Source organism: Rhineura floridana, chromosome 3 (genome assembly GCF_030035675.1).
Source record: "Rhineura floridana isolate rRhiFlo1 chromosome 3, rRhiFlo1.hap2, whole genome shotgun sequence".
Taxonomy (NCBI): Eukaryota; Metazoa; Chordata; class Lepidosauria; order Squamata; family Rhineuridae; genus Rhineura; species Rhineura floridana.
Window position 1 is genome coordinate 8,807,878 of NC_084482.1, and position 26,147 is coordinate 8,834,024.

The window sequence follows — 26,147 nt, forward strand, 5'->3', positions numbered from 1 at the left end:
GTTGGTATGACAGTGCCCAGTCTTACAGAGGGGCCCCACCCCACACTCATTCTAGCTTGCGTCAGTACATAGTTAAGGGCACCATCATAACTGTGCATATTCTATGGCTGTGGGCACACTAGTCACTTCAAAAGCATCCAGAATGGTTTTTCTGGCTGTGTTTTGAAGTGACTGTGCCTTCTGCTGGACATACCTCCTTTCCCCACTGCTGACTTCAGATCTTTCAGGACTGCCCACAACAAAGCATTGGGCCAATCATTGTCACTGCCTGAGCCTACAGCAAAGTGTTTCCATTGGCCACACCTGGAGAGGCAACAGATTGATCTACCAATCAGTTGCGAAATCTGCCTGAGGGAAAAAAACGCACTTGAGATGATCTGACCAGGTTTTATAATAAAAAGGGATGGAGTTTGACTATTGTCGTGTGCCCCATTTTCAGAAAAGAGAGGTGGAGATACACTGAAACTGGCACAACAATAAGTGTGTCTCTGTCCTATGTATCTGCAACTGTATTACACAAACAGGGAACTTTGGATCTGGTGCAGAATTCACTGTCCACAGAATATCAGACAACTTTTTTCTTCTTTTAAAAAAGCCACATTTCTAGTCCTAAAGGCTGCAGAGATACACCTAAAGCCGTGTAGGCAGCATCTGGGGAACTCTAATAAGTCTGGAGGAGGGGTGTTCAAAAATTTTAATGAACAAGGACTGGGACCTGATCCTCATCCTGAGCAGACAAAAATCAGTCTCACCAGCTCATGTTGCCTGAACCCCTCCCTTCCTTTGCACCCTCTCCTGATACTCACGGTAGTTTTCTCCAGGCAGTGCAACAAATGATGATGTTGCTGTTCAAAGGCTGATCGGTTGCGCACAGCCAAGGCATGAGCATCAGGGTCTCTGTCCTGTGGAGGAAAAGAGATGAGTGCCAATTAATTGAAGTAGACAGTCTGAAGACAAATGAGGCTGTCACCATCTTGCTAAAGCTAAGCAGATCTGGGTTTCATCGGTACGTGGGATGGGTGACTGTCTGGAAACCTCTGAAAAACTCAAATGAGCTCGGTAATGTATCTATAAGAACATCTAAAATATTAAATGTAATTTAAAAATATAATAGCTAGCAATCATAAAACATAAAAAACCATCACATATGACAATAAAATATTCTTAATACATTCCTTGCATTCAAATCTTGTACTAGATCTTTCCCAAATGCATTTCAACCTGTAAATATCTTCTTCAGTGGGTACTTCGGATTTTTGGTAGCTGGATGCTCCTGAGCTCCTTTGGCATTTTTAGATCTTGTAAATAATAAATCTGACCTATACCACATATTGTACAGATGTTTATCTTGCTCAGTCGGATGAAATTAATTGATGAGCCAGGCCTCTCAAATTCAGTAGAATTACTTATTTTATCATTGGTAAAAGGCACTCCAGGCCACAGGTGCCACCTAGAACTCCAGGAGAAACCCAGATCTAGCAGCAACCTCAAGCTATGAGCCTGACCCTTTGAGGGGAGGATGACCCCATCCAGAACAGGATTTCTCCATCCAGCTGGTCAGCCCACTGAGCCTGCCACCATAATCAACTCTGTCTTATCTGAACTGAGCTTAAATTAAACTCCATACCCACCCACCCACCCCTTGATTACCTCACCTAGCACTTTCATAGATATGTTGGAACAGTATGGAAGCCAGTATAGAACCCCACAGAATCTCAGAGGAACAATTCCCAGAGGGAGGAAAAGCCGTCTCCCAGCACCGCCTTCTGGAACCTTTTTCCATGGAAGGAGTAGAAATTGCAAAGCAGATCCTCCAACCTCTGATCTCCCATGACCAGAGGCTAGGGCAGCCTTTCCCAACCAGTGTGCCTCCAGATGTTGTTGGACCACAACTCCCATCAGCCTCAGCCAGCATTGCCAATGGTCAGGAAAGATGGGAATTGTGGTCCAACAACATCTGGAGGCACACTGGTTGGGAAAGGCTGGGCTAGGGCCTGCTACTCTAACATCGTTGCAACGGGCTGAGTGTCCTGGGGGGTGGGGGGTAGAGAGGAATTTTTAATTCAAATTTGTATGTATACCCCAGTGGTGGCTAGTAGGACCAGTAGGGCAGAAGGGAGAGAGGCCCACAGTAGGTGGAGCCAGAGCCAATGACAGGCAGAGCAAACTAGTTCTAGTTCCACCCCCATCCTCCTGGCAACAATGAGACTAAAAAGGAGGAAGCTGACAGTGTGCCAAGGTGGATATGCAGTAGTTCATACCTCAAGGCCTCCATTCTGCTTGTACTGAAGGAAAGCGTTGGTAGTGCCGCTCTTGGCCAGCCGGATCCGGGCCAGGCGAACCTTCTGCAAGGGGGAGACATGGAGAACCATGTATGGAATGAGAGACAGATGAGGCCCTCCCCCCCCGATGTGCCCTGTCGCCCCTTTGCCTTTTCTCCCACCCACCCCTTCCCACTGGTCACAGCTATTGTACCTGTTGAGCTCGCCGTTTATCTGCCCGCTGGTTCTGGTGGTAGATGCGGCTGAAGTTGGAAACGATGACGGGTACAGGGAGGGCGATGACCAGCACCCCACTCAGAGAGCAGATGGATCCAAAGATCTTCCCTGCAATGGTGCTTGGGACCATGTCACCATAGCTGGAACAGATGCATCAGTTACTGTAGCCCTTTGGGTCTTTCCTTACCTTGCACTGTCTCAATGCTACACATGCACACAGTTAACCCCTCCCTCCTGGAGCACATGGAGCTGAACACCTTCTTAGGACAATGTTACATGGTATTGTGTGGAGGGATTGGCTGGCAACTCAGACGGGAAAGGAAGAAAGTGCTGGTTAGAGCCAACTTTCTCCTGCTTGCCGGCTGGCTGACTGTTGATTGTCATGGGGCACATTCTTGACTCTTCCTTTGCTTTTAGCAAGTCATGAAATGAATAGGCTGTGATAATGAAGAGTGGCAATGTCTGCCTGTAATTCTGGTAGGGATGCCAATTTTGTTTTCCACCGGCCCTCCTCCTGAACCTTTAACAGCAGTTTGACACAAAGCAAGCAAGCAAAGTAGAGCTTTCCTGGTTTATTTGTTTTCATCCTGTGAAATTCTTTGCCTGTGTGGCAGGATGATATTAAAGAACTAGAAGCATGAGCCGGAAAAAACAGTGGCAATTAGGAATGGAAGAGAAATTGAGTATGGTTTGCATTTGAAGGGGAACCCACCTAATCCACACTTCCTGAAACAATACGAGAAGTGCAAATGCATCAGTCCTTCAAAATCTGCACATCACTGAATTTTGCGATGCAGTTCTTCAACCAAACAACGGGTACTAAAATCTTATACTAGGCAAAAATGTACATAAAAATGCACACACTTCTGCAAACAACATTAAAATGCATTATATTCAGGGAAATTGCTTGCCAAAATGTGTCGATAAGGCAACATTCCATATTAAAACATGAATATTAGAAGAAATGTGTGGTAAAATGCTGTTGAATTTTCATGAAGATATTTCTTTTTAAAAAATTGCAAACTGATGTGGAAATGTGGACAACTGAACTTCAGTTTGGTAAAATGAGAAGCAGAAATTGGCAGAAATTGGCAATCCATTCCTAGTGGCAACCCGACCACCTGGTATTTATGTTATGCGTTGCATTTTACACTCTGAACATATAACTGAGCTCTTTTCTTTTTTTGTGGATTCACAGACAAGCTTGAAACCATCCAAGTGATGCCTAGTGAAATCATAGAAACTGAAGCAGGACTAAGCAGGACTTTCAGTACTTGGAATGCTCTGCATTGTCCCACAGTTTTCTCCAAGGCTAGTGAGAACAGCATAAGTGATGCAAAGCAGACATATACAAATCAGATTTGCAGAATGTATTCAAGTCGCAGAATCTGGCATTTTTGGCACAAAATGGGTATTGCTTTGGACACAGGATTTTAATATTGTTTTAAAGCACAAAGAACACACAGCCATCCATAGACCCTGTATTAGGGAAGAAGGACTGAACAAGATGATCTACAGGTTCTTTCTAGGGTCGCTAACTTTTCAGCAGCTTGATCTGCAAACATGAATAGGTAATAATGATATTGTTCATCTCTGTGCTATAAAATGTTCTTCTTTCTGTACATCACACTGATGTTAAAGGCACTAGCGTAGACCAGGGGAATGTTCTCCTCAGTTGACAACCCTAGTTTTTTTCCAGGACCTATGAATCTAGAAGTTTATATCATAGCAGGATATTGGTTATAACCAGGAGGAAATATAACCAGGAGGATTTATCAAAAGATGGGAAAAATAACCGGAAGTGACATCCCATCATGTAACTCTCAACCTAAAATCACAAGCTACTTTTCAACTCCATGTAGCTTAACGCACCAGCTGTGCCAGTTACAAACAGCTCAGAAAGTAAATCTATCTTCAAGAATGACCCACGAGTGGTCACTCGAACATACCTTCCCCAGTAAATCCAGTCTGATGAATCCAGCAGTTAAAAGCCCCGCGGAGGAATTAATGGATGCTGGCTTTAACTCCTCCTTAACCTCAATATATGAGAGACTTCCTTCGGAAATAATAACTATTGACTCCTACCAAACGTCTAAGGAGAAATCAACGTCCACAAATGTTGGGAACTTGGAGTCGGATATACCAGCTTCCGATTTTCAACACCCGAATTCTCAGGCGCTACTACTCGAGGAATTATACCTAGTTAAAGCCTATATCCTAGAAACTAACAACCTACTCACCACACTGGTGCAGGCGATCGGACCCCTACTTCAGGAAAAACAGGAAGAGTATAAGTCTATGGAAGTTATCCCTACTAGTCAATCTAACAAATCTAATAGCGGCACTGACAAAAACAACGTCAAGCCTTCAAAGAAAACTTCATCCCTGTGTAAAGAACTTAAGAACGTTAAAAAATCAAAAAACATCAAGAATATCAAATCCACCCGCTCAAAGAAACTTAACTTTAATCCGTTGTTCCACCTCTTGGATAACCAACCAAGGAAGGATTCCCTTAAGGCACGTCAAACATCTACTTCCGGTAAACACGAAACCGGAAAAATGAATTCAGCATCTGACACAAGAACCAGATCCGATGACATTAATTCTTCTACTGAGGATGTGGAGAAACCGTTTACGCCTCTGATACCTTTGTCTGATACTGGTCCTGTCATCGGTTTTGATACTCTTAATCCATACGCGTCCCTACGGAATCTAGCCTTGCAATCAAGCAAGCTGGTAATCTCCTATAAACGGATAGCACGTGGAAACAGTTTAATTTACCCGAGCATCCCCTTTTTGGATGGGTGCTTCGGACGAACAATACAAGCAGGTTCGCGTACAAGTTATATCAAATCATTGTCCAATATCTCCGCTAACAACAGTGACTGGCGCCTGATAGTGACTTTGCATTCCCAATACTCTGCTAATCAGATTTACCGAGTAAGAGAGATCTTAAGAAAAAACTGGGGAATAACAGTTCAAAGATATTATACTAATATGGATCCACCTCGTCCGCTGGTTGCCTTCTACGCACCCATGACTTGTGATAACACTATAGCAGCAGAAGAAACTCCAATGGATGCTGCATACTTAAATCTAACACAAACAGCTTCAGATATGACATCACGGCACTGCTACACTGACAAAGAACACAAATTGCTGCCACTTTATCTGAAGGACCTGGAACCTGAGGAGATACAGCTTACAGAGCTGTACGCTCAACTACCTGAAACCGAGCGATCAATACTTATAGACAAGCTATACAAACTGATCGAATGCCTTAAAACAACCGCTCATGTGGCGGATAGGTCAAAGATGGCTCAAGAATCCATGTTCTCTGGAGAGGAGTCGTCACTAACAAATACATCAGAGTTGAGAAGCCCCCCTCAGGCCTTCAAAAAAAAAGAGCAGCGCCAAAGTACTCTATAAGCCAATTATGGTAGGTGATGATTGGGAAAATGCCAGGTTCTTATATCCCGTAGAACTGGGCTCCCCATCTCGACAAAATACTCTCTCCAATTTGAATAAAAACCTTAAACGCCCTACAAAGTATGGAGAAATACCTGCTGATGTCACAGGAGCTCTAAAGCATATGATGGGAGCAAATTGATATCAAACGCCTGCCATAAATTATGCCCAAAGTCCCGCGTTCAACATCCAGATATCATCCCCCCTGTACACGAAGGCCGTTTCCACAAAAAATGATGTATTCTACTTCCTATCCTGGAACATAGCTGGATGGAAATCAAAACAAAAGGATCCAGATCTGCTTGCTTATTTGTCCAACTATGATATAATAATCCTTCAAGAGACCTGGTCCAACTCCACCCCTACTCTGAACAGATACTGCTCTTACCAACTTCCAGCAACTTCCTCAGGCAACAGGAAAGGCAGAGCGAAAGGGGGCCTGGCAATTCTGATTTCCACTTCATTAACGGTCCAACATAGTGAACTTCAACCCTTGGACAATACTGCAATGGCAGTTCTCCTGAAGTGTAATACAACAGCTATTTTGATCATTAATGTTTATATTCCCCCCTCAAACTCGAGGTTTCACATAGATTCATTATGGGAGGAGTTGGACAATTATTTATCAAATATTGAATCTGAATTCCCCAAAGCAAAACTGATCCTTACAGGAGACTTTAACGCTAGAACCGGATCTAATACCGAATCTTTATTTTCTTCTAAGCTGTGGCGTGATGAAGAAATCGGATGGTTTACTCCTGCTGCTGATAGAATATCGAAAGATGTTAAGGTTAATTATGGGGGAATATGTCTAGCCTGGTTAGTAGGCAGTCATGATCTGTTAATGCTAAACGGCCTTATCCAACTAGAGGACAGTGGGGAATTTACTTATATATCCAACTGCAGAAGCAGTGTGATCGATTACGTTATAATCTCAAAACAACTGTTAAAGTCAATAACTGCTTTCGCGGTTGGAACTAGGCAAAATAGTGACCATTTACCTATTACTTTTCTATGTCATATATCGGAGCAGCTTCACTTACATACTGAGCATATTCCACTATTAAATGACACACACTTTGTACAAAAAAAGACGATGTGGACAGCTTCACTAGAGTCTAGGATTGAAACTGCTCTAAACACTCCGTGGGCCGTAAACGTCCGAGAGCAGCTAATGAATGATGAGAATTTGTCCTCCCTCTTTACCGAGTATGCTCATCTAATTTCATACTTAAACTCCATTCTCTTAGTTAAGACATCTAGAGACATCAAATTTAACAGCGAAACCCAGATGGTTCGACCGTGACTGTTTAGCCCTTAAATGGAAATTAAGGTTAGTTTACTTACAATATCGGCAACAAAATTCCAAGTTCCTGCCTCCCGAATATTATGACTTAAAAAGAAAATACAAGAAAACATTGGCTAGTAAAAAGAGACAGGCCACTCAGGAGGATTGGAAGTCTTTAATTTGTGCTGCAAGGACCAAAAACTCTAAAAAAAATTGGTTAACTATTTCCAATGCACTGAGATCTACCCCCTTTACCTCATGCAACATCCCACCCCAAAAATGGGAAAGCCACTTCTCAGAGCTTTATGAGGTAGATCGCCAAAATTCCTTAAACTTTAATCCCCCCCCTGATTTTTCTAATCTCCCCCAATGGCCTCCGACCACTCAGAGGGAAATAATCGACTTGATCGCAGGGTTAAAATCCGCTAAGGCCCCTGGACCAGATAACATTCCACCGGAATTATTGAAAAACTTTCCGGACTGGTGGGCTCCGCTATTAGCCAACATATTTACAAAAATTAATAACACTGGTCACTTTCCAGAAGCTTGGCGGGAATCAATAGTTGTTAATATCTATAAAAAAGGTGATAGAGAGGACCCCTCGAATTACAGGCCGATTAGTTTATTGTCCATAATTGGCAAATTATACGCGTCATACCTAAAATTAAAACTTTATACCTGGATGGAGGCAGAAAATGTATTAGGAATGGAACAGGCCAGCTTTAGAAAAGGAAGCTCGGTCCTTGACCACTGCCTTCTGCTAAACTTTTTAGCAGAAAAATATATGAGCTACAGGGGAAACGGCCTGTATGTCGCATTTGTAGACTTAAAATCTGCATTTGACTCCATTCCTAGGGATCGTCTATGGAGTAAACTAATAAAATCTTCAATTGATAAGAGGTTACTCTTCCTGATTTATAACCTCCATCAACAAACATCATTGCGGGTCCGTTGCGGACGCGAAGGAGGTTTAACAAACCCAATTCCTATCAGGAAGGGAGTAAGACAGGGATGCATCTTAGCCCCTCTTCTGTTCAACCTATACCTCAATGATCTAAACTCAAGCTGTTTATCTAGGGACTATCATTCGCCTAAAATCGATGTTCAACCTTGTCCCCTGCTTCTGTATGCGGACGACGCTGCCCTCCTTTCCCTCTCCAAGGTAGGCCTCAAACGCTTACTGCGAGTATTTATGGCTTATTGCACTCAAAATCAATTAACCATAAACTATTCTAAAACTAAAATATTAGTATTTTCTAGATGTAAAATTTCCGGTACATGGACAGTAAATGGACAACAAATAGATCTGGTTTCGCAGTACAAATATTTAGGTCTCACCTTCCATTCGACGTCAAACTGGGCCACCCACATACGGATTGCTGTTTGGAAGGCCCGAAACTCTGTAAAAAATATTCTTCGTTATTTTTTTTACAAAGGGGGGCGTTACATACCTACTGCAATCCAGGTGTTCCAAGCAAAAATTATTCCACAGCTACTTTTTGGTGTGCCACTGTGGATTCATGCTTTTAATTCATCAGTTGAAGCTGTTCTTTCTCTATTTTTACGTCGAATATTGGGGGCATTAAGATGTGCTCCGGCAGCAGCTCTGAGATTAGAATGCGGTCTGCCTTCCATTGAATGCCAAGCGTGGCTGACGGCCACAAACTATGGGGCTAGATTATCCTACGAAAATCCTCCGGGTTATTTAATATATCTCTGGAGTGATTTATTCACTTCAAGTTGGAATATAAAATTTAAGAGCAAACTTTCTTCAATAGGCCTCTCAGTAGAATATCTAGCAACACATACCCCTACCTCAGCTAAAAGTGTAATACGGTCTCGCCTCAAAGATATAGATTTACAAAATGCCGTATTTATGGCTACAAAAACATGCTCTCCCATTCATTTTAATCTAAAATTTGAGCCCCTCACCTATGCCCCTTATTTGGACTTCCTTACGGTTCCAAAATTACGTCTGGCTTTTACTAAGGCCAGATTTAACTCTCTTCAGTCTGCTTTACTGACAGGGAGGTATCAAGGAATTCCCTATGAACACCGCTTGTGCCCTTGTGGGAAGGGTAACATTGAAACACTTACCCATGTTTTGATTAATTGCCCTATTTATGAACACATACGACGCAAATTTTTATCTGCCATAATGGAAAGCAGCCCTTTGTTGGCTCCGGATAATGTGGTCGTTATTTTTTATCAGGAACAAACAGAGCACTCACTTTTAAGGTTGCTAAATTTATATATGCTGCGCAATTGGTACGAACCGAAGTGTTATCTAGTTAATTTGTATTTATATGTATATCAAAACCCTAACAGACAAAATGTATCGCTTTTATTCTTCATTGTTTTTATTTTTATTTTATTTTATTTGACTTGTACTATATGCCTGTAACAGGACGGGTCTTTGACCGCAAATAAACATACTACTACATGTGAAATTTGGAGAAAATGGTCTCTGAAGAAAATCCAAATCAGGTAACTACATTGACTCATAAGAACAAAATTCACGCAGATGGTAAAATAATATATTTAATAGCACTAAGCAGTGTTCACAATGCAGGTTTTTGAGGTGTAAAGTTAAATTTTCTTGACTATCCAGCCTAGGAAGGAACACTATGCACTCAAAAGTTCACATGCCGCATTGCGAACATTGCTTAGTCCTGATAAAGATACTATTTTACTAACGGTATGAACTCCCTCACCCACCAACCCTGCCTCCACCCCAAAACAAAGGAAGAGTCAAAGCCTGACACTAGCACTCAAAAATAGCAATTAATTTTCATTTGAAGATTGTCCAACTTATTGTGAAAATGTTCATCTTCAAGGGCAAAGAGCCTTCATTTATCCTAGTCTGGTACATCAGCTAAAACAGTTCAATCAGGGGATATTCCCTAGTGTGCTAGGAAAAGACTATTGGTCCCTAAGGAAGATGAGTTCTGAAACATATTAAAGAAACTTCAAATAATGATAATGATAGTTTTACAAGCACCAACCTATGGTTTTGCCTGGTCCCCCCCCCCACCTTTTAGGGACTGTCCTTCAGTTTCTCCTGCCTGTGTTGCCCTGAAACAGGAGTGAGCAACCTGCAGCCTTCCAGGTGTTGCTGGATTCCAACTCCCACCAGCTCCTGCCAGCATAGCCAATGGTTAGCGATTATGGAATTTGTAGTCCAGCAACGTCTGGAGGGCCAAAGGTTCCCCAGCCATGCCCAAAAATATAGCAATCAGCCATCACCTGCCTGGATCTGCAGAGAGGCTCCCAAATATCCTTAGGTGTCACTAGGAGAAAGCACTACAGGCCACCTGACACTGCTTTCCAGGCTTCTATGGGCATAAGATTGTTCCCATATTGGTTGATCCTCCTTCCCCACAACTTCCTGATTCTCATTCCCCAGCACATGGTGTGGAGCAAAGCTGCATGCACCAAGTATTTGACTTACAGGCTTGGGATCTACAACTCCTGTCAGAAAACAGCAGGTTCCAAGAATTACAGACTTAATAAGTCCTCAGCTCTGGTTGGTGGACAGGCCCTTGGGAGATCATTAATGGGAGCAATACTGGGCAATGGTAGGGGAAGCCCGTAATTGAACATGAAGACACAGCGGGGACTGGAATGAATGAGTGAGTGAGTGAACAAGTGAGTGAATGCTGGAGATCTCATCCAAACCAGTACAGTTCCCCAAGTTGTTCCAGTAGTTTATGTGGGCATTCAGATGGGGAGAGAGGGGGGTGGGTTGTTGTTTGTTTAACCACCCATGATCGATTTTTTTTCTTACAAAATATTTTGTACTTGAGTATAGACCAACTAAGTACAAAATACACACATACTGCATGGAACATAATGTGTCTCAATAATGTGACTTGCAGGATCAGGTCAAAAGTGTATCAGTCTTGCCTAGCATTCTGTTTCCAATAGAAGCCAGCCATGTGCCTCTTTGCCCCCAGCACTGGTACTCACAGGTATAGTATCTCTGAACATGGAGGCTCTGTTTTGCTATCTATCACAGCTACTACCTTCTGAAAGATCTACACTTCATTAATTTATCTAAACCTTTTCAAAAAGTCTTCTATATGTGCCTTTCCCCCATCAAAGAGCTCCCAACTGGTAGCCCAGCCTTTTCCCAACTCCTAGTAAGGGGTATTTTGAAGGGCAAAGCTGCTTCTGAAACATGATTGTGTCCTTCAAACCTGCCACAGTGCTTGTATCTGGTATACTCTGCTATCCCTAAATAAGGGTAAAATATGTTTAAGCAGCATTTAATTGGCAACCCTGGCCACAGCATATCTCTGCTGAGTCTCTGTTTGGTTCATAATTGTGTTGCCCAGGTACCATATTATCGTAGGAACATATGGTTTCTGGGCCTGAGGTGATTGGCAGCCATGAAAATGCCAAGCTGGAACAGGACTGAGCAACACTGTCCCATGCCCTTCCTTCACCCCTCGCCTCAGTAGTGAGGAAAAGGTATTCTGCACATGGTCGGAATCACTATTTATTTATTTGATGAAAATTCTATTCCACCTGTCCTCACAAAGGAGGAAGTAATAAAAGAATACAATTAAAATAGAAATGTATTTAAGACATTTCAAAACAATTAAGAACATCTAGAAACATTTTAAAACTGTCACATACCCTCGCAGCTAATGATTGCAAGGTTGCTGGGAACAGCATCTTTCAGCCATCAAAGGCCTGGGTGAACAGGAATGTTTAGAAATTCCTCTTGAATGTTAATAATGAGGGAGACAGATGCATCTCAGGAGGGAGGGCATTCTACAAATTGGGAACTGCTACCAAGAAGGCCCTGTCACGGGTCAGCATCAACCAGGCAGCCTCCAGTGGTGACACCATCACCAAGGACTCCCCTGCCGATTGCAGGGCCCAAAATGCTTGATATGATGACTTTACATGTTCTAGGCTGAAGCATCAAAAACAAATTCCAGACCAGTGTCCTGTCACACAATAAGCCCTGTACTTCAGAGATCATCAGGCCCTCCATTCTTTCATGGTGCCCTGCTTTTATAGTCTGCTCTCCAAGAAAGTGCTGCCCTAGACAGCTGCCCTTGGCCATCCATGACCCAGCCCTAGATCTTGCTTCCTGACATCTAGTTTTTCTGGTACTAGCATTTGTTTGTGTGTAGAGGAGCATTTTATTATGTGAAACTCAACCTACAGTGTAAAGTGGCATAGTCTAGACACAAGTTTACCACATCCACTATTTGCAAGAAACTGATCTATGTCCCACTGAAACCAATCAAGTCAGCTATAATTACTCTTGTTGTTTCAGTTAGTTAGTCATGACTAGCATTAGTTGGGTTGTGGCTTATATATTTTATATTTATGTCAAACTGCAATTTATTTATTTATATAGAAAATTTTACCCAATCCTAGCAATACATATACATTATATTATTCACTAATAGGCAAAAAACCTTGCGGTTTAAGAATGTACCTATAGCCTACAGATCTTTCTATCAAACTTTAAAAAGCAGGGAAACTGGGCAGCTATAGTGAATGCACCAGGGGAGCAGGAGACCTGAACTCCTCTCTGAGATATTGTACTGCCCTACAAATTGGTCAAAATACAAACACCTTTTGAGTTGGTCTTTCACAGTCCAATCCACTTCCTGTGTAGCTTGGAAGAATTTGGTAACATGTGCCTCTGAGCATATGGTGTGTGGTGGCAATACCTGCCATCTCCAAAGATAGAGAATTATATTTTTGTATGTTTGTTGGTGTTCTTCTTACTTTGCTTCTTTTCTGTGTTACTAATGTTTGTACAGATAATCTAAACTAGAACATTTTATTATCATCATTATAATTCCCAGAAATCTGTGTCAAATTTATTTTTATTAATTTCAAAGCCTTTTTAGTGGTCAGTGTCATATAATGGCGAAGACAGCCTTTTGTGTTTCAAATTGGAGGTTATGTTCTATTTCTATTTTGGGTGCATTAACAGTGGAATCTGAAACTGCAGTTTGATGTAAAATCAGACTGATTCCAATATGTTGCTCCTTCAGCAATGACTCTAGCTGTTGGGAAAAAGAATATGCATGTTTTCAGCCTGCTATGTTTAAACCACTTCATTTAAGGCAAGGTGGGCATGGTAAATTAAAAACATAGAGCACACCTAGAATTTTGTTAGAATATATTTCACCTCCCACTGTTTTATCTTGTGCAAATTGACACACTCCTGAGGTCCATTGGAGACTATTCTGCAGAAGTCAGTGCCATTATTATGTTTGGAGTTTTTTCAGTGTACATTTTGCAAAGTGTTGCTGAACGTCACATATTCACAGAAATAGAAACAAAAGAAAATGATTTCCTGTAGGAAACGTCACTAAAATTGCAAAGGAAATCAGACATATTCAAAGTGACCATCTGAACTATATCAACTGTCGTAATAATGTTGCTTCCTCCCTGCTAAAACAAGATCAGCACAGCACGTGTCTTCTTTCTATTCTTTGGGCTGATTGCAGGTGTTGCCACCACTCACCATATGCTCAGAGGCACATGTTACCAAATTCTTCCAAGCTACACAGGAAGTGGATTGGACTGTGAAAGACCAACCCAAATGGTGTTTGCATTTTGACCAATTTGTAGGGCAGTCCAATATCTCAGAGAGGAGTTCAGGTCTCCTGCTCCACTGGTGCATTCACTATAGCTGCCCAATTTCCCTGCTTTTTAAAGTTTGATAGAAAGATCTGTAGGCTATAGGTACGTTCTTAAACTGCAAGGTTTTTTGCCTATTAGTGAATTTCCCTGCTTTTTAAACCAGGAGGTAAGAGATGGGATCCTGTGCAAGTTAGCACCAGCAGTAACAGAAATAGTTCAGCAGTGTATTTTAAATGTTATATTACCATCAAGAATGCCTTTACTTTTACAAGAGGGTCATGGCTTAGTGGCACAGAATATGCTTTGCATGCAAAAGTCCCCACATTCAATACCCAGCATCTCCAGTTGGGGCTGGGAGAGATCCTTATCTGAAATCTTGTCAGTCAATACTGAGCTAGGGACGTCTGTTGTTATAGGAGAAGGCATTAAAAAGGATCTTATTCTCAACCTAGCAGGAAAAAAAGGAGGGACATGGCTGTGACTATCATGAAGAGACCCTGCACTTTTTAATTTGCTACTGCACTACTGGTCACAAACAGAAAAACCACTTGGCCACCTCATTAGTGTAATATGGTATTACACTAACTGCAAATGTTTGATGCCCCTGCAAATGTTTGATGAAGACCATCTGTCCTCTGCAAAAGGTGAAGAGGAAAATGCCTCTTTCCTATACAACAAAGGCTTTCACAAAAGTGGTAAGCAGTAGCCAACACAGCACTAATTTCCGATGGGGGCTTCAACACAGGACTAATTTCAGATAGTGAGTGAGTGAGTGAGTGAGTGAAAGAGATTTAAGATTAAACAACCTAAATTCAAGATTAAAGTGTTGAAAACAAAGAGTCGCATTAAATCTCAAAATAACTACAGCAATGTTATGAGCACAGGTCAAACAGCCACACACACTTCAAACAAAAAGCGTTTGAGCGTTTGTCATTTATAAACCGATTTATGGATTTATACCACCAGCATCAACCCAAACACAAGAAGCCTCTACTTTTCTCCCATGAGTGGGAAAGCAATGATCCCTCCACCCATTGCCGCCCTGGGCTCCTTCTAGGAGGAATGGTGGGATATAAATTTAATAAATTAAAGAAATAAATCTGCTGCTACAGTCAATTTAAAAGTTCTTTTCAAAAAATAAAAATAAAAAACACAAAACCAAGAGACTGAACAACACTGGACTACACTTCAGGGTTGTCATACACAACTCCCTCTCAGCCCCCCCTATCTGTACAGCTATACTAGGCTACTTTGCAGGGCTGTTGTAACTTGGCTGCTGTAACCTATTTATTTATTAAATTTATTAGTTGCCCATCTGACTGGCTGTCCAGCCACTCTGGGCGACGTACAAAATAAAAACATACAAATACATTAAAACATTAAAAATCTCAACAATAATAATAAAACCTAACCCAACCTATGCATTCTCCAGCACTATATCCACCCCTCCCCACTGCTGCACTATGCATATACTAATGATATGTGTGTGTGTGTGAGAGACAGAGACAGAGAGTGTGAGTGAGTGAGTGAGTGAGAGAGAGAGAGAGAGAGATTTAAGATCCAAGAGTTAAATTCAGGATTAAAGTGTTACAAACAGTCTCATACAATCTCAAAATAACTACAACAATGTTATGAGCAAAGGTCAAACAGCCACACACACTGCAAACAAAAAGTATTTGAGCTTTTGTCATTTATAAACCCATTGAAGGGTGGGGTGGGGGGTGGCAGGGCAATTGAGCCAGCGGAAAGAGCACACATCACCATCACTCACCTCCATTCTGCTGCTGCTGCCTTATCCATCATCCTTGCCCTCTGGCTTTCTCCCTCTTTCATCCATTTCTCTCTCTCTCTCTCTCTCTCTCCTAACTGTCTGGCTGTCCATTTCCTCCCTCGTGCTTCCTTACATAGAGCACGAAGAGCAACGCTGACCAGAAGGCCAGTGTGAGTCACATGTAGGGCTGCCATATTCCAATTCCACAAATCTGGGCACACTGATTTGCATATTATGCAAATTATAAATTAGTTGCATAATTTGCATAGTATGCAAATAATGTCCTGATTAGGCAAATTAATCATATTAAAAGTTGCATTGTCCAGTTTTGTTTTGTGCCTAACAATTACTACCAAAAACTGGGGGAGGATTTGAAGATTTAAAAAAATCCTTCATTTTCAACCTTAAATGCCTATTATGGAATATTTATTTATTAAGAGGATTTATATCCTGCCTTTCCACTGTTAAAAACGGAGTTTAGGGCAGCTTACAAATATAAAAACAATAAAAATGCACAATCAATGTAAAAACAATAAAAACATAACAAACATAAAACAAGTCAATGCAGCACTATAAAAATCATACAACTTTTAACGCAGATAGAAATCAAGATTTCAATATTATCAGTTCTGTCAATCATCTTATCTAAAGGGAGCATGTCTGGGCATTAAGAAGTGTCTTTAGTACACCAATTCTCACATATCCGATCAGAGAGATAAATAATAATAATAATAAAATTTTATTTTTGAGTCGCCTATCTGGCCGATAGAGGGGAAATGGAGCCTTCTATGATAAAGGCAAGAACATGATGGAGACCTGGGTGATGGCACCTCTTTTTTTAAAAAAGAAAATAATAATGCAGTGAATTCTAGAGACCTGGCAAGCTGTGGTAGCATTAGACAGGGTAGCTGTTCCATTCCTTAAGGGGGGGAAGGTTACACCCCCCACTGCATTGAATATATGCATAGAGAGAGGGAGTGCCTCTGTGTGTATGTATATATATACATGCGTGTAGATATACGTGCACACGCACACACACACACACACACACATCCATCCCTGGGGAGATGGAAGTTGGGTGATCATTTTGAAGAAGGGTATGTATCAAAAAATACTTTTTAGCCTTTTCTGAATTGCTGAACAGAGGCTCTGTCAGGCAACAAGGTGAGTGAGGCTGCATTCCAATGCAACTTTACTTTGGAGCAAGTAAGCACCATTTAACAAGGTGGGTACAGGGCTGAAAAATGCAAATGCTAGTATCACTGCCTTTTCTACAGAGAGGTTTGCTTTTATATCTTGTATCTGTTCAGGGGAGGGAGTGTTTAGTGGAATCAAACCCTTTTATTCCATCCTCCATGATGATAGGCAGACCCTCCAATTGCATTCACAACTTAAGACACATATCCTGAGAAACAGGCAACTGAGATGAAAGCTGCTTCTCCTTGCTGACGCAACCAGAAATTGTATGGGTAAGGGGTGGAGCAGCTGCATGTGTTGATCAAGTGGGCATGTGCAGTTTTCTTACCTGCTAGATTCTGCAGATGCAGCAGGCAAGGAGACTAAAATTCTTCATTTTTCCAGGACAACTGTGGTGTCTCTCATTGGCTAAGAACAATGGAAGGCAGGAATTAGGGTTGCCAGGTCAGAAGCATCCCAAACCCTGAAATTTCAGGGGCGGGCCAGAGGAGGTACTCCTGAGTGATGTCAGGGGGTGCGCCTGAGTGATGTCACAGGGATGGGCCCTAGTGCTGCCATTAAGCATGATACATTAAGCATCAATCACAGTTGTTTAGAGCATACAATGAAAAAAAACATTTTTCTGATTGGAGATTAAGATAGAAATCTTAGCTAAAATATGAAGCCCGGGTAGCGAACATTTAATCTAGCCCATTTGCTTTCAGCAAGAAGGGTTTAAGTGCCCCCAGGCCAGTCACCAGAAGGCCATTGTAGGAAGAAAGGAGCCTAGTGTTGTGGAGATGTTAGATGGGAACACTCAGGAGTAAAGATGGATGTCCCCGAAGGCAGCAATTCTAAACACACTTACTAATGGACTAAGCACCATAGAACTCAACAAGACTTACTTCTGAGTAGATATAGTATGGATTGTGATGTTGGTAAACCTTGACTATGGATCCTCTGCAAAGACATCCATATCCAAACAGGGTTGGGAACCCCCTGCCTGCAGTGCCCTGCCCGTATCTTTTAACATGGCTGCTCCAAAATTCTTAACAGATTTGACCCTTCAGAAAGAGGTCTGAGAAATGAGTAAGAGTAAGAAGATTCTCTACCCTTTCTGTCTACCCTGTGGGCTGCTATAAACTCACTTTGACAGCCAACCCAATTCCAGTGAGCAATAATGGACAGAGAGAAAACACAAATGGTTTGGTCTACTTTCATAGGCAGCAGCTTGGTAACAGTTGCAGCCACACTTCCAAATATGTGAATTCTCTTTTACCACTATTGGGCAAACTGTCATGCAACCAACAAGGTGCATCACCAGTGGGTTTAAGGGGGTTGCCCTGAGCACATGGGACCACTGCTGTTGCTTCTGTGGCTGTAACAGAGCGAGGTTAAACATAAGTGAAATGCAAATAGAAAGAACAACAACACAAAAGGCAGTAACACTTTCCTAAATGCAATACCATACCAACCACAAGATTCCTATGAGTAAGGCAGAAAACTCAGCATCCCACAACCAGTCAGGATTCATAACCAAAAACCCAAACTAAAAAAATCCTAGCAGCCAGTCAGCCAAGGTCACAGAAATCCCCATGCAGCACAACCTGACCTGGGGACTTCAGTTAACGCAGAATGCTGCAGCACGATGGCTGACATGAGTGAGATCCTATCAGCACATTACAGCTCTGCTCTGAAATCGGCATTGGTTGCTGATTTGCTACCAGGCCAAGTTCAAGCTGTGCTTTCCATGTTATGGGTGCCACATAGTACTTGTTCTGCTCTTGTAAGAAATCAGTCCTTTTGTGTGGCAGCACCTATGCTTTGGAACTCCTTGCCTATTGACATTAGGCAGATGCCTCTTTTCAGCACCTGCTAAAATCAGTTTTCTTGAGGCAAGCCTCTCCAGGCATGTAGAAGCTATTGTGTTTTTAAATTTGTTTTTAACTCATTGTTGGTTTTATTATTTTGAACTTTTAAAAATATCTGTTCTTAACGCTTTTGCCAATAATTTTATTGTTTTAATTCTTTCTGTAAACCGCTTTGAGATTTTTTTACAAAAAAGTGGTATATAAATGTTGTAAATAAAAATACATCAATAAATGTTGGAGTCACTGTGGCCCTTGAGCCTCTTCCCACTTTTAGGAACCAAGGAATCTGCCTTATACTGACTCAGGCCATTTCATACCATCTAACTCAGTACTCATGACATGGACTAGCATTGGCTCTCCAGGATTCCAGGCAATAATCTTTTCCAGGAATTGAATTTTGGACCTTGTATGCAAAGCATATGTCCTACCGATGAGCTACAACCCTCGCCGTTTAAAAAAGTATCTTTTAAAAAATTTCTTTGCAATTCACTCTTGAATGCACATCATATCTAGGGCAGATCCACACCATTTATTTATAGCACATTAGACACCCATTTGAAGCACATGAATCCCACCACAGAATCATGGGGATTTTCATTTGTTAAGGGTGGTGAGAACTATAACTGTGAGGGGGAAACTACACTTCCCAGGATTCTTTAGAGGAAGTCATGTGCTTTAAATGTGAGTTGGATGTGCTTTAAATGTGTTGATCTACTTAATCAACTTTGCCTGCATGTAAATCGTTTTAATTAATTTTTCAAAATGGAAATGTGCTATAAAGTGTGCTGGGTGACCATGTGCTACTCACCATCTCTCAGCCTATCCTCCCCTCAGGATGAAAACAACAGAGTACCATGGCCACCCCAAGGAAGAACAGCACACTTAAAATGTAGAGGAAAAAATCATCTACAACCATAGTGTGAAATCAAATACTTATTGGGACACAGTATGAAGAAATATTTATATAAACATGACTATCAAATATGTTTATTAATTACACAATCTGTAAAGATATTTATAGTGCAATCCAATGTTTGTTTACTCAGAAGCAAGTTCCAATGTATTCAATGGGGCTTACTAAACTGGGAAGTGTGCAGAGAACTACAGCCTCAAGTGATAAGGAACTTGTTCTTTCAACAAGCCTTTTAAGTTGAGACCTTATCCCAGTCTGAGTCTGTGTTGGAATTGCTTTTTAATATGTTTTAAGCCTTTTCTTTTTTTAAAAAAATTTTTTTAAGCTTTTTAAAAATGTTTTCAAAGATATTTTAATAGATTTTAAAGTCTGTTTTTTATGATGTTTTAAAGTGCTTTTAGTACTTTTGTTTCCCGTCCTGGGCTCCTACTGGGAGGAAGGGCAGGATATAAATCAAATAATAAATACACTTCATTCATCCAACCCAAAATTCAGAATCATGCCTCTTTAGGCTGTTTTCCAACTGTTTATTCTTGCTTTATGGTTATTGGATTTTGGGACGGTGTAAAAGCCGGAAAGGAACGGAACAGGCCGGAACGGGCCCTTTATAAAAGAAATTGATGCCAAAAACACTGGGATGTGTTAGAGATACTTGAGAACAACATTTAGGAACAAAAACCATTCCAATAGCATTTTTGATTAACCCTTTAACAACCAAAATGCCCTCCGGAACAGAATGAAACAGCCCGGAATGGCGACTTCCCAGCAAGCCAGACCTCCAAAATTCACCAGTCCCACATGATTACATGGGATGCATGCAATAAGACACAAAACTTCCACGAAAACCACGTTCCGATACCCGTTCCGGGCTATAATACGCTTTTACGTAAAACAGCCCGGAACGGCGACTTCCCAGTCAGCCAGACCCACCAAATTCACCAGTCCCACATGACTATATGGGATTCATGTAATAAGACACAAAACGTCCACGCAAACCACGTTCTGATACCCGTTCCGGGCTATAATACGCTTTTACGTAAAACAGCCCAGAACGGCAACTTCCCAGTGAGCCAGACCCACCAAATTCACCAGTCCAACACGACTATATGGGATGCATGCAATAAGACACAAAAAGTCCGCGCAAACCACATTCCGATACCTGTTCCAGGCTATAATATGCTTTTACGTAAAACAGCCCGGAACGACGACTTCCCAGTGAGCCAGGCCCACCAAATTCACCAGTCCCACATGTTGCTGCCTCTCCTTTTGTTGGGAAATGGGAGATAACACAGGATGACCCAGGAACCTCTGGGGTGATCAGCAATACCCTTTCTTGCTGTTTGTACATCCACTAATCAGCACTATTGGTGCTGCTACCAGGTTGCGAATGGCTGGTGAATTGGGGAGAGAGAGAGAGACTGGAGGGGCAAGTCGGCTGGCAGAAGGGGGAGAGAAATTGAATTTGCCTTCTGTGAAATAGATGTGCTATCAGAAGGAAAAAACCGGGTCCCAAGAAGTGCTCTTGTGTGCTTGGGCTCAGACACAAAACCTCCGTACAAACCATGTTCCGATACCTGTTCCGGGCTATAATACTATAAACAATATAGTATATTGTTGTTTTTCTTTCCTAGCAAGGTTTTTGTAGTAAGCTATACTAGTATTGAATGCGACTATAGATAGCTTTTGGTGCTATAGAATAGTTGCAGTTTACTCTTCTTCCCAGTAGGGGCACTATAAGATCTGTTGGTTTCTGCAGAGACAGGATGATCCCTTCTTTTTTCAGACCAAAAAGGCAGCAGCCCAGGTATGCTATATTTATACTGTGGAAGTGGCTCAGTGGCAGCAAGTAGTGTCTTCTCTCATTACCTACAGCTGAAAAGCCATGAGTGTAGTATACATGCGTAAGTTTGAGCAACTTTCACCATTTGAAGCTCTTGAGATTTTGGAAAACCCAGTAGCAGGGAAAATATCAACTCTCCCAGCTGCTAAGCCAAAATATGGGCAGCTGTTTGTCTATAGCTACGAAGGCCACAAACATAAGAAAGATGACTGGAGATGTGATCAGTACAAATGGATTCAAAAAGGAAGGCATTTGTTGCCAAGGGGGGATCCTCTGGTACGAAAGATATACTTTCAAAGACGCAGAGCAAGTGTTGTTTCACAGATACGCATATGAAGTGCCTGATGGAAGTGTAGGCAGAGTAATTGTCCATTACCTTGGACAGGATGAGAGACCTGAACCATCTGTGCCTCATGGAAATATGAAAAAATATCCCATGAGATGTCATGTACATACCATGCCTTCTGTATCAGAACTTGGAAAGGTTACTTTTTTGAACTACAACTCCCATCGGCCCCAGCCAGCAGGGCCAGTGGATTGGGCTGATGGGAGTTGTAGTTCAAAAAAGTAACTTTTCCAAGCTCTGTTCTGTATTGTCAGAAGCTATGGGGCAGAAACACTTTGGCCTGTGCAAAGTTTACCAGCGTAAAATAGCAACAACAATAGTTTCAGCTGAACATATGAAAGTAATGCTGCCTAAAGATACACAACAAATAAAAAATAAACTGAAATATGAGGAACAGAAAAACAGAATCAGCCATGATGATTTATATGGTGTGTATGAACTTCACTATGCTCTGGAAGGGTTTGTATGTGAATTCACTCTTGTCCCTGAAGTGTCTGTAATTTTGGCACTTCCAGAAATTATTAGCATATTTGAAGAGGTGATAATGTTGAGCCAAACACACTTTTGTCTTATGACACAACCTTTCAGCTTGGAGACTTCTATGTGTCACCTTTAATTTTCCAGTGTGCTTTCTTTGAGGAGAACCCAGCAATCCCTTTGATAAGTGCACAACAAATGTGCATGAGCGGTTTTTTTTATTTATAGGAAAACGTGTGCCCAAGATCAACGATGATTCCACTGCGATAGTCACAGACAGAGAAGCAGCCATAGTGCATGCTATTGATAAAGCTATTCCAGGCTGTGCACATGTCCTTTGCTGGAACCATATTATAAAAGATGTGGAATTCTGTGTCTCTGCACATGAAGGAGGGAAAGGTGATCGGAAAGTTTACACCAACAATATTCTTCAGCTTCTGGATAGTGAGAGTGAAGAGGAGTTTCTGAAATTGCTGCACAAATTGAAAGTGAAGTGGAGTGCAGGCTTCCTCAACTATTTTGATCAGAAGCTGAGAAAAGTTGTTATGACAAACTGTGGAAGATGGCTGTTGGAAAAAAGGGGATCTATAAGGGAACCAGTGGCATTACCACAAATATATCTGAAAGCATGAAGGAACTGAACATGGATGAAATGGTTTTGGTTTTTTATTTCCTTCAGACATATTACCTAAAAGAAATTTTAAGAGGGTTGTGTGGAATTGGAAATTACCACCTCTTAGCAGAACATAATAGCAGAAAATTAAATCCTGATACTACACAGTTTCCTGTAGACTGTGTCCCTGTAGATGACACTGTGCATTTCATAAAGCAGGGAAAGATGGACACAGACCATGTGCCTGAACTTCAAAGAAAAGACCGTAAATCAAAGACTATGGAAGGTCTAGCAGATTTAATTGTAAAGCAAAACCGCATATTCTTACAAGCACAGTTGGCTGTTTCCTTATCGGAGGTTTACATGAGAAGGAATATGTGGTGAAATTATTTCCAAAAGAAACATGCTGTTGCAACAGTTCCAGGACATGCTACCGTATTATGGCAGCACAGATGTCTGTAGGAAAAAGTCTTCATCGGACAAAGGTAATGTATTCTCTGAAGAAATTGAGGATGAGTGGACGAAAAGGAAAATCTGGAAGAAAGAAACCTAGACAAAAAGATGAGTTAACCATATTGGCTGCATCAGATTCCCTTCTGATGCACGGTTATACTACAACTGATGCCTCCCAAGAGAGAAATGAGAAAAATGAAAATCAAGCTGCTAGCAAGGAAAGGCAATTATCATCCTTTGCCTTTGATCTTGAGCAGGAAGCGCCATATTTTTCAAGTACCCCTCAAAAACCTACTCAAGGAAAGCTGATGGGGAAAAAAGAACATGTTCCATGGGAATTATAACATGCTATCCACGCATGAGAAATTCAACCATACAAAGGGTCTACATCAATGCAGATGACATGAAGTCTCTTCTGAATCAAAACTGGCTAGTTGACACTGTAATTGAGGGATTCCTAATTACTAGAACAAATCTAGAGACTGTGACAAGTACAGATGTTGATGTGTGTGTCTTCAGCCCATTTATTATGCGGTCCATGGAATTACAGGGATACACAACAAGTGTTCATAACTTTGGCACAAACTTGGATGTTGTGATGAAGGACATCTGGCTCATCCCCACCAATGTACACAGTTCTCATTGGGTACTAATGATTGTGTTCTTCAAGTGGAAAATTATTCTGTATCTTGATTCCAAACATGGCATCTCCACCAAGTACACCGACATGGTGCAAACATTTATAGAGATGCAGCCAGCTTCAGCAATGAATTGGTCAGAGTGGATCATTCATGCACCTCTTGACATACCAGTTCAAAAGGACTCTTCCAACTGTGGGGTGTTTGTATGTCTGTTTGCACATGTATTGTGCAGTGGCTCTCCAATCCCCTTCCCAGTAGACATGGTCCCTGTACAGCAGCGGATTGCTACGGAACTGCTCAGCAAGAATGCATTACTTCCACAACCAAGTGCAACTCAGAGACAGCAGCAGAGAACAAAGAAACAAATAAATCAGAAAGTCATGAACAATTTCAACACTCCTGTCTCAAGAAATATGCCTAAAAGATCATTGTCTACAATTGCATTCTTCAGCAGTACAACAGTATTATAATTCATCTTGGTCATTGTATTTAATGGGTAATCTGTGCAAGAAACCCAAGGAAGACACAATGATTCTCTGCCAGGGAGTCTGTCAGGACTGGTACCATCTATCCTGCCTTGAGATCCAGAGCTTGGAAAAGTTACTTTTTTGAACTACAAGTCCCATCAGCCCAATCCAGTGGCCATGCTGGCTGGGGCTGATGGGAGTTGTAGTTTAAAAAAGTAACTTTTCCAAGCTCTGGATAAATCAAGCTCCTCATGCCATATTCAAATGTCCAAAGTGTTGTGACAAATGATGAATCCATGCCACAGGGAAAATGTTTTCCTCTATAACATGATCTTGTCTAATGTTATATGATTATTTTCAGTGTTGATAAATACTGTTCTCTACTTGAAATGATCTTGCACAAAAGAGTACATTTCTGTTCTATTTATTTTGCAAAATATTTACAAAAATATTGGTTCAGTTGCTGCTATTTATATTATGTTACATTTATATCCTAATGTTGTTTTAGAATATATATATATTTACACATATGTATATACATTGTTTTACTTCTTGCTATGTGTGTTTATTTTTTACAGGATTCATATTTTTTCCAAAGAATATAGCTAATGATGCTATATGTTAAAATATCTTTAGAAGAATGAAAAATCATTACAGTATTTCAGAACTACTCTGTATAGTTATATTTATTTACTTGTGTCATCGTAGCCGTATATAGAACAGGTGTGCTAAACCTTTTCTGGGTGGAGGAATGGATGCTTGCCCCACCATTTTGTAGGCCAGATAATGTCAGAGGGACTGACCTCAACCCTGACATCTGATTGCTTTGTTTTGTGATTTTGTTGATATACACTGGTACAGTGGTGTGGCATTTTTGGCAAAGGAGGTGGTACAACAACAACAACAACAACAACAACAATAATAATCCCCAATGTAAATAGCAGGTGCAGGGACTAAAGCCCCCATGTCAGGACCCCACTAGGGATCAGCTGCCCTGCACCTTCAATTTAGTGTTGCAAAGCTCATCGTGCAATTGTTTATTGCATGATTGGTATCTCATCTAGTTTGGCCCTTAGACTGGAAGTGGCTGTCCAAGGTCCTGTTCTCCAGCCTTCTTGCCTGAGAGCCTTTTGACTGGAAAGCTCTTCTGCCTCCACCTCATGCGCTCTGCCCAATGAGTAGGAGTCCCTCCCACAGGTTCCAGACTTTACTAACCTTGATTTTGAAAGTAGTTGTGTCAGAAACTCATTTCACAGAAAGCAAACTGGTGAGGTTTGGCCTAGAACTTGAATACAAGGCAGAGGTGGAGTCTGAGCCCAAGCACACAAGAGCACTTCTTGGGACCTGGTTTTTTCCTGTGATAGCACATCTATTTCACAGAAGGCAAATTCAATTTCTCTCCCCCTTCTGCCAGCCGACTTGCCCCTCCAATCTCTCTTTCTCTCTCTCTCCCCAATTCACCAGCCATTCGCAACCTGGTAGCAGCACCAATAGTGCTGCTTAGTGGACCTACAAACAGCAAGAAAGGGTATTGCTGATCACCCCAGAGGTTCCTGGGTCATCCTGTGTTATCTCCCATTTCCCAACAAAAGGAGAGGCAGCAACATGTGGGACTGGTGAATTTGGTGGGTCTGGCTCAGTGGGAAGTAGCTGTTCCGGGCTGTTTTACGTAAAAGCATATTATAGCCTGGAACAGGTATCGGA

The 26,147-nt window shown here is 41.5% G+C and overlaps 1 protein-coding gene across 1 annotated transcript in view; it reads right to left on the bottom strand.

Moving 5' to 3' along the window:
* KCND1 (potassium voltage-gated channel subfamily D member 1) overlaps nucleotides 1–26,147 on the bottom strand; it is a 112,575-nt gene that overhangs the window by 16,064 nt on the left and 70,364 nt on the right. Inside the window, exons 2-4 of the mRNA XM_061614259.1 lie at nucleotides 2,476–2,638; nucleotides 2,262–2,345; nucleotides 807–902 (exon numbers count right to left, since the gene is read on the bottom strand). Of these exons, the coding sequence (XP_061470243.1) occupies nucleotides 807–902; nucleotides 2,262–2,345; nucleotides 2,476–2,638 (343 nt within the window). The remainder of the gene's footprint in view (nucleotides 1–806; nucleotides 903–2,261; nucleotides 2,346–2,475; nucleotides 2,639–26,147) is intronic.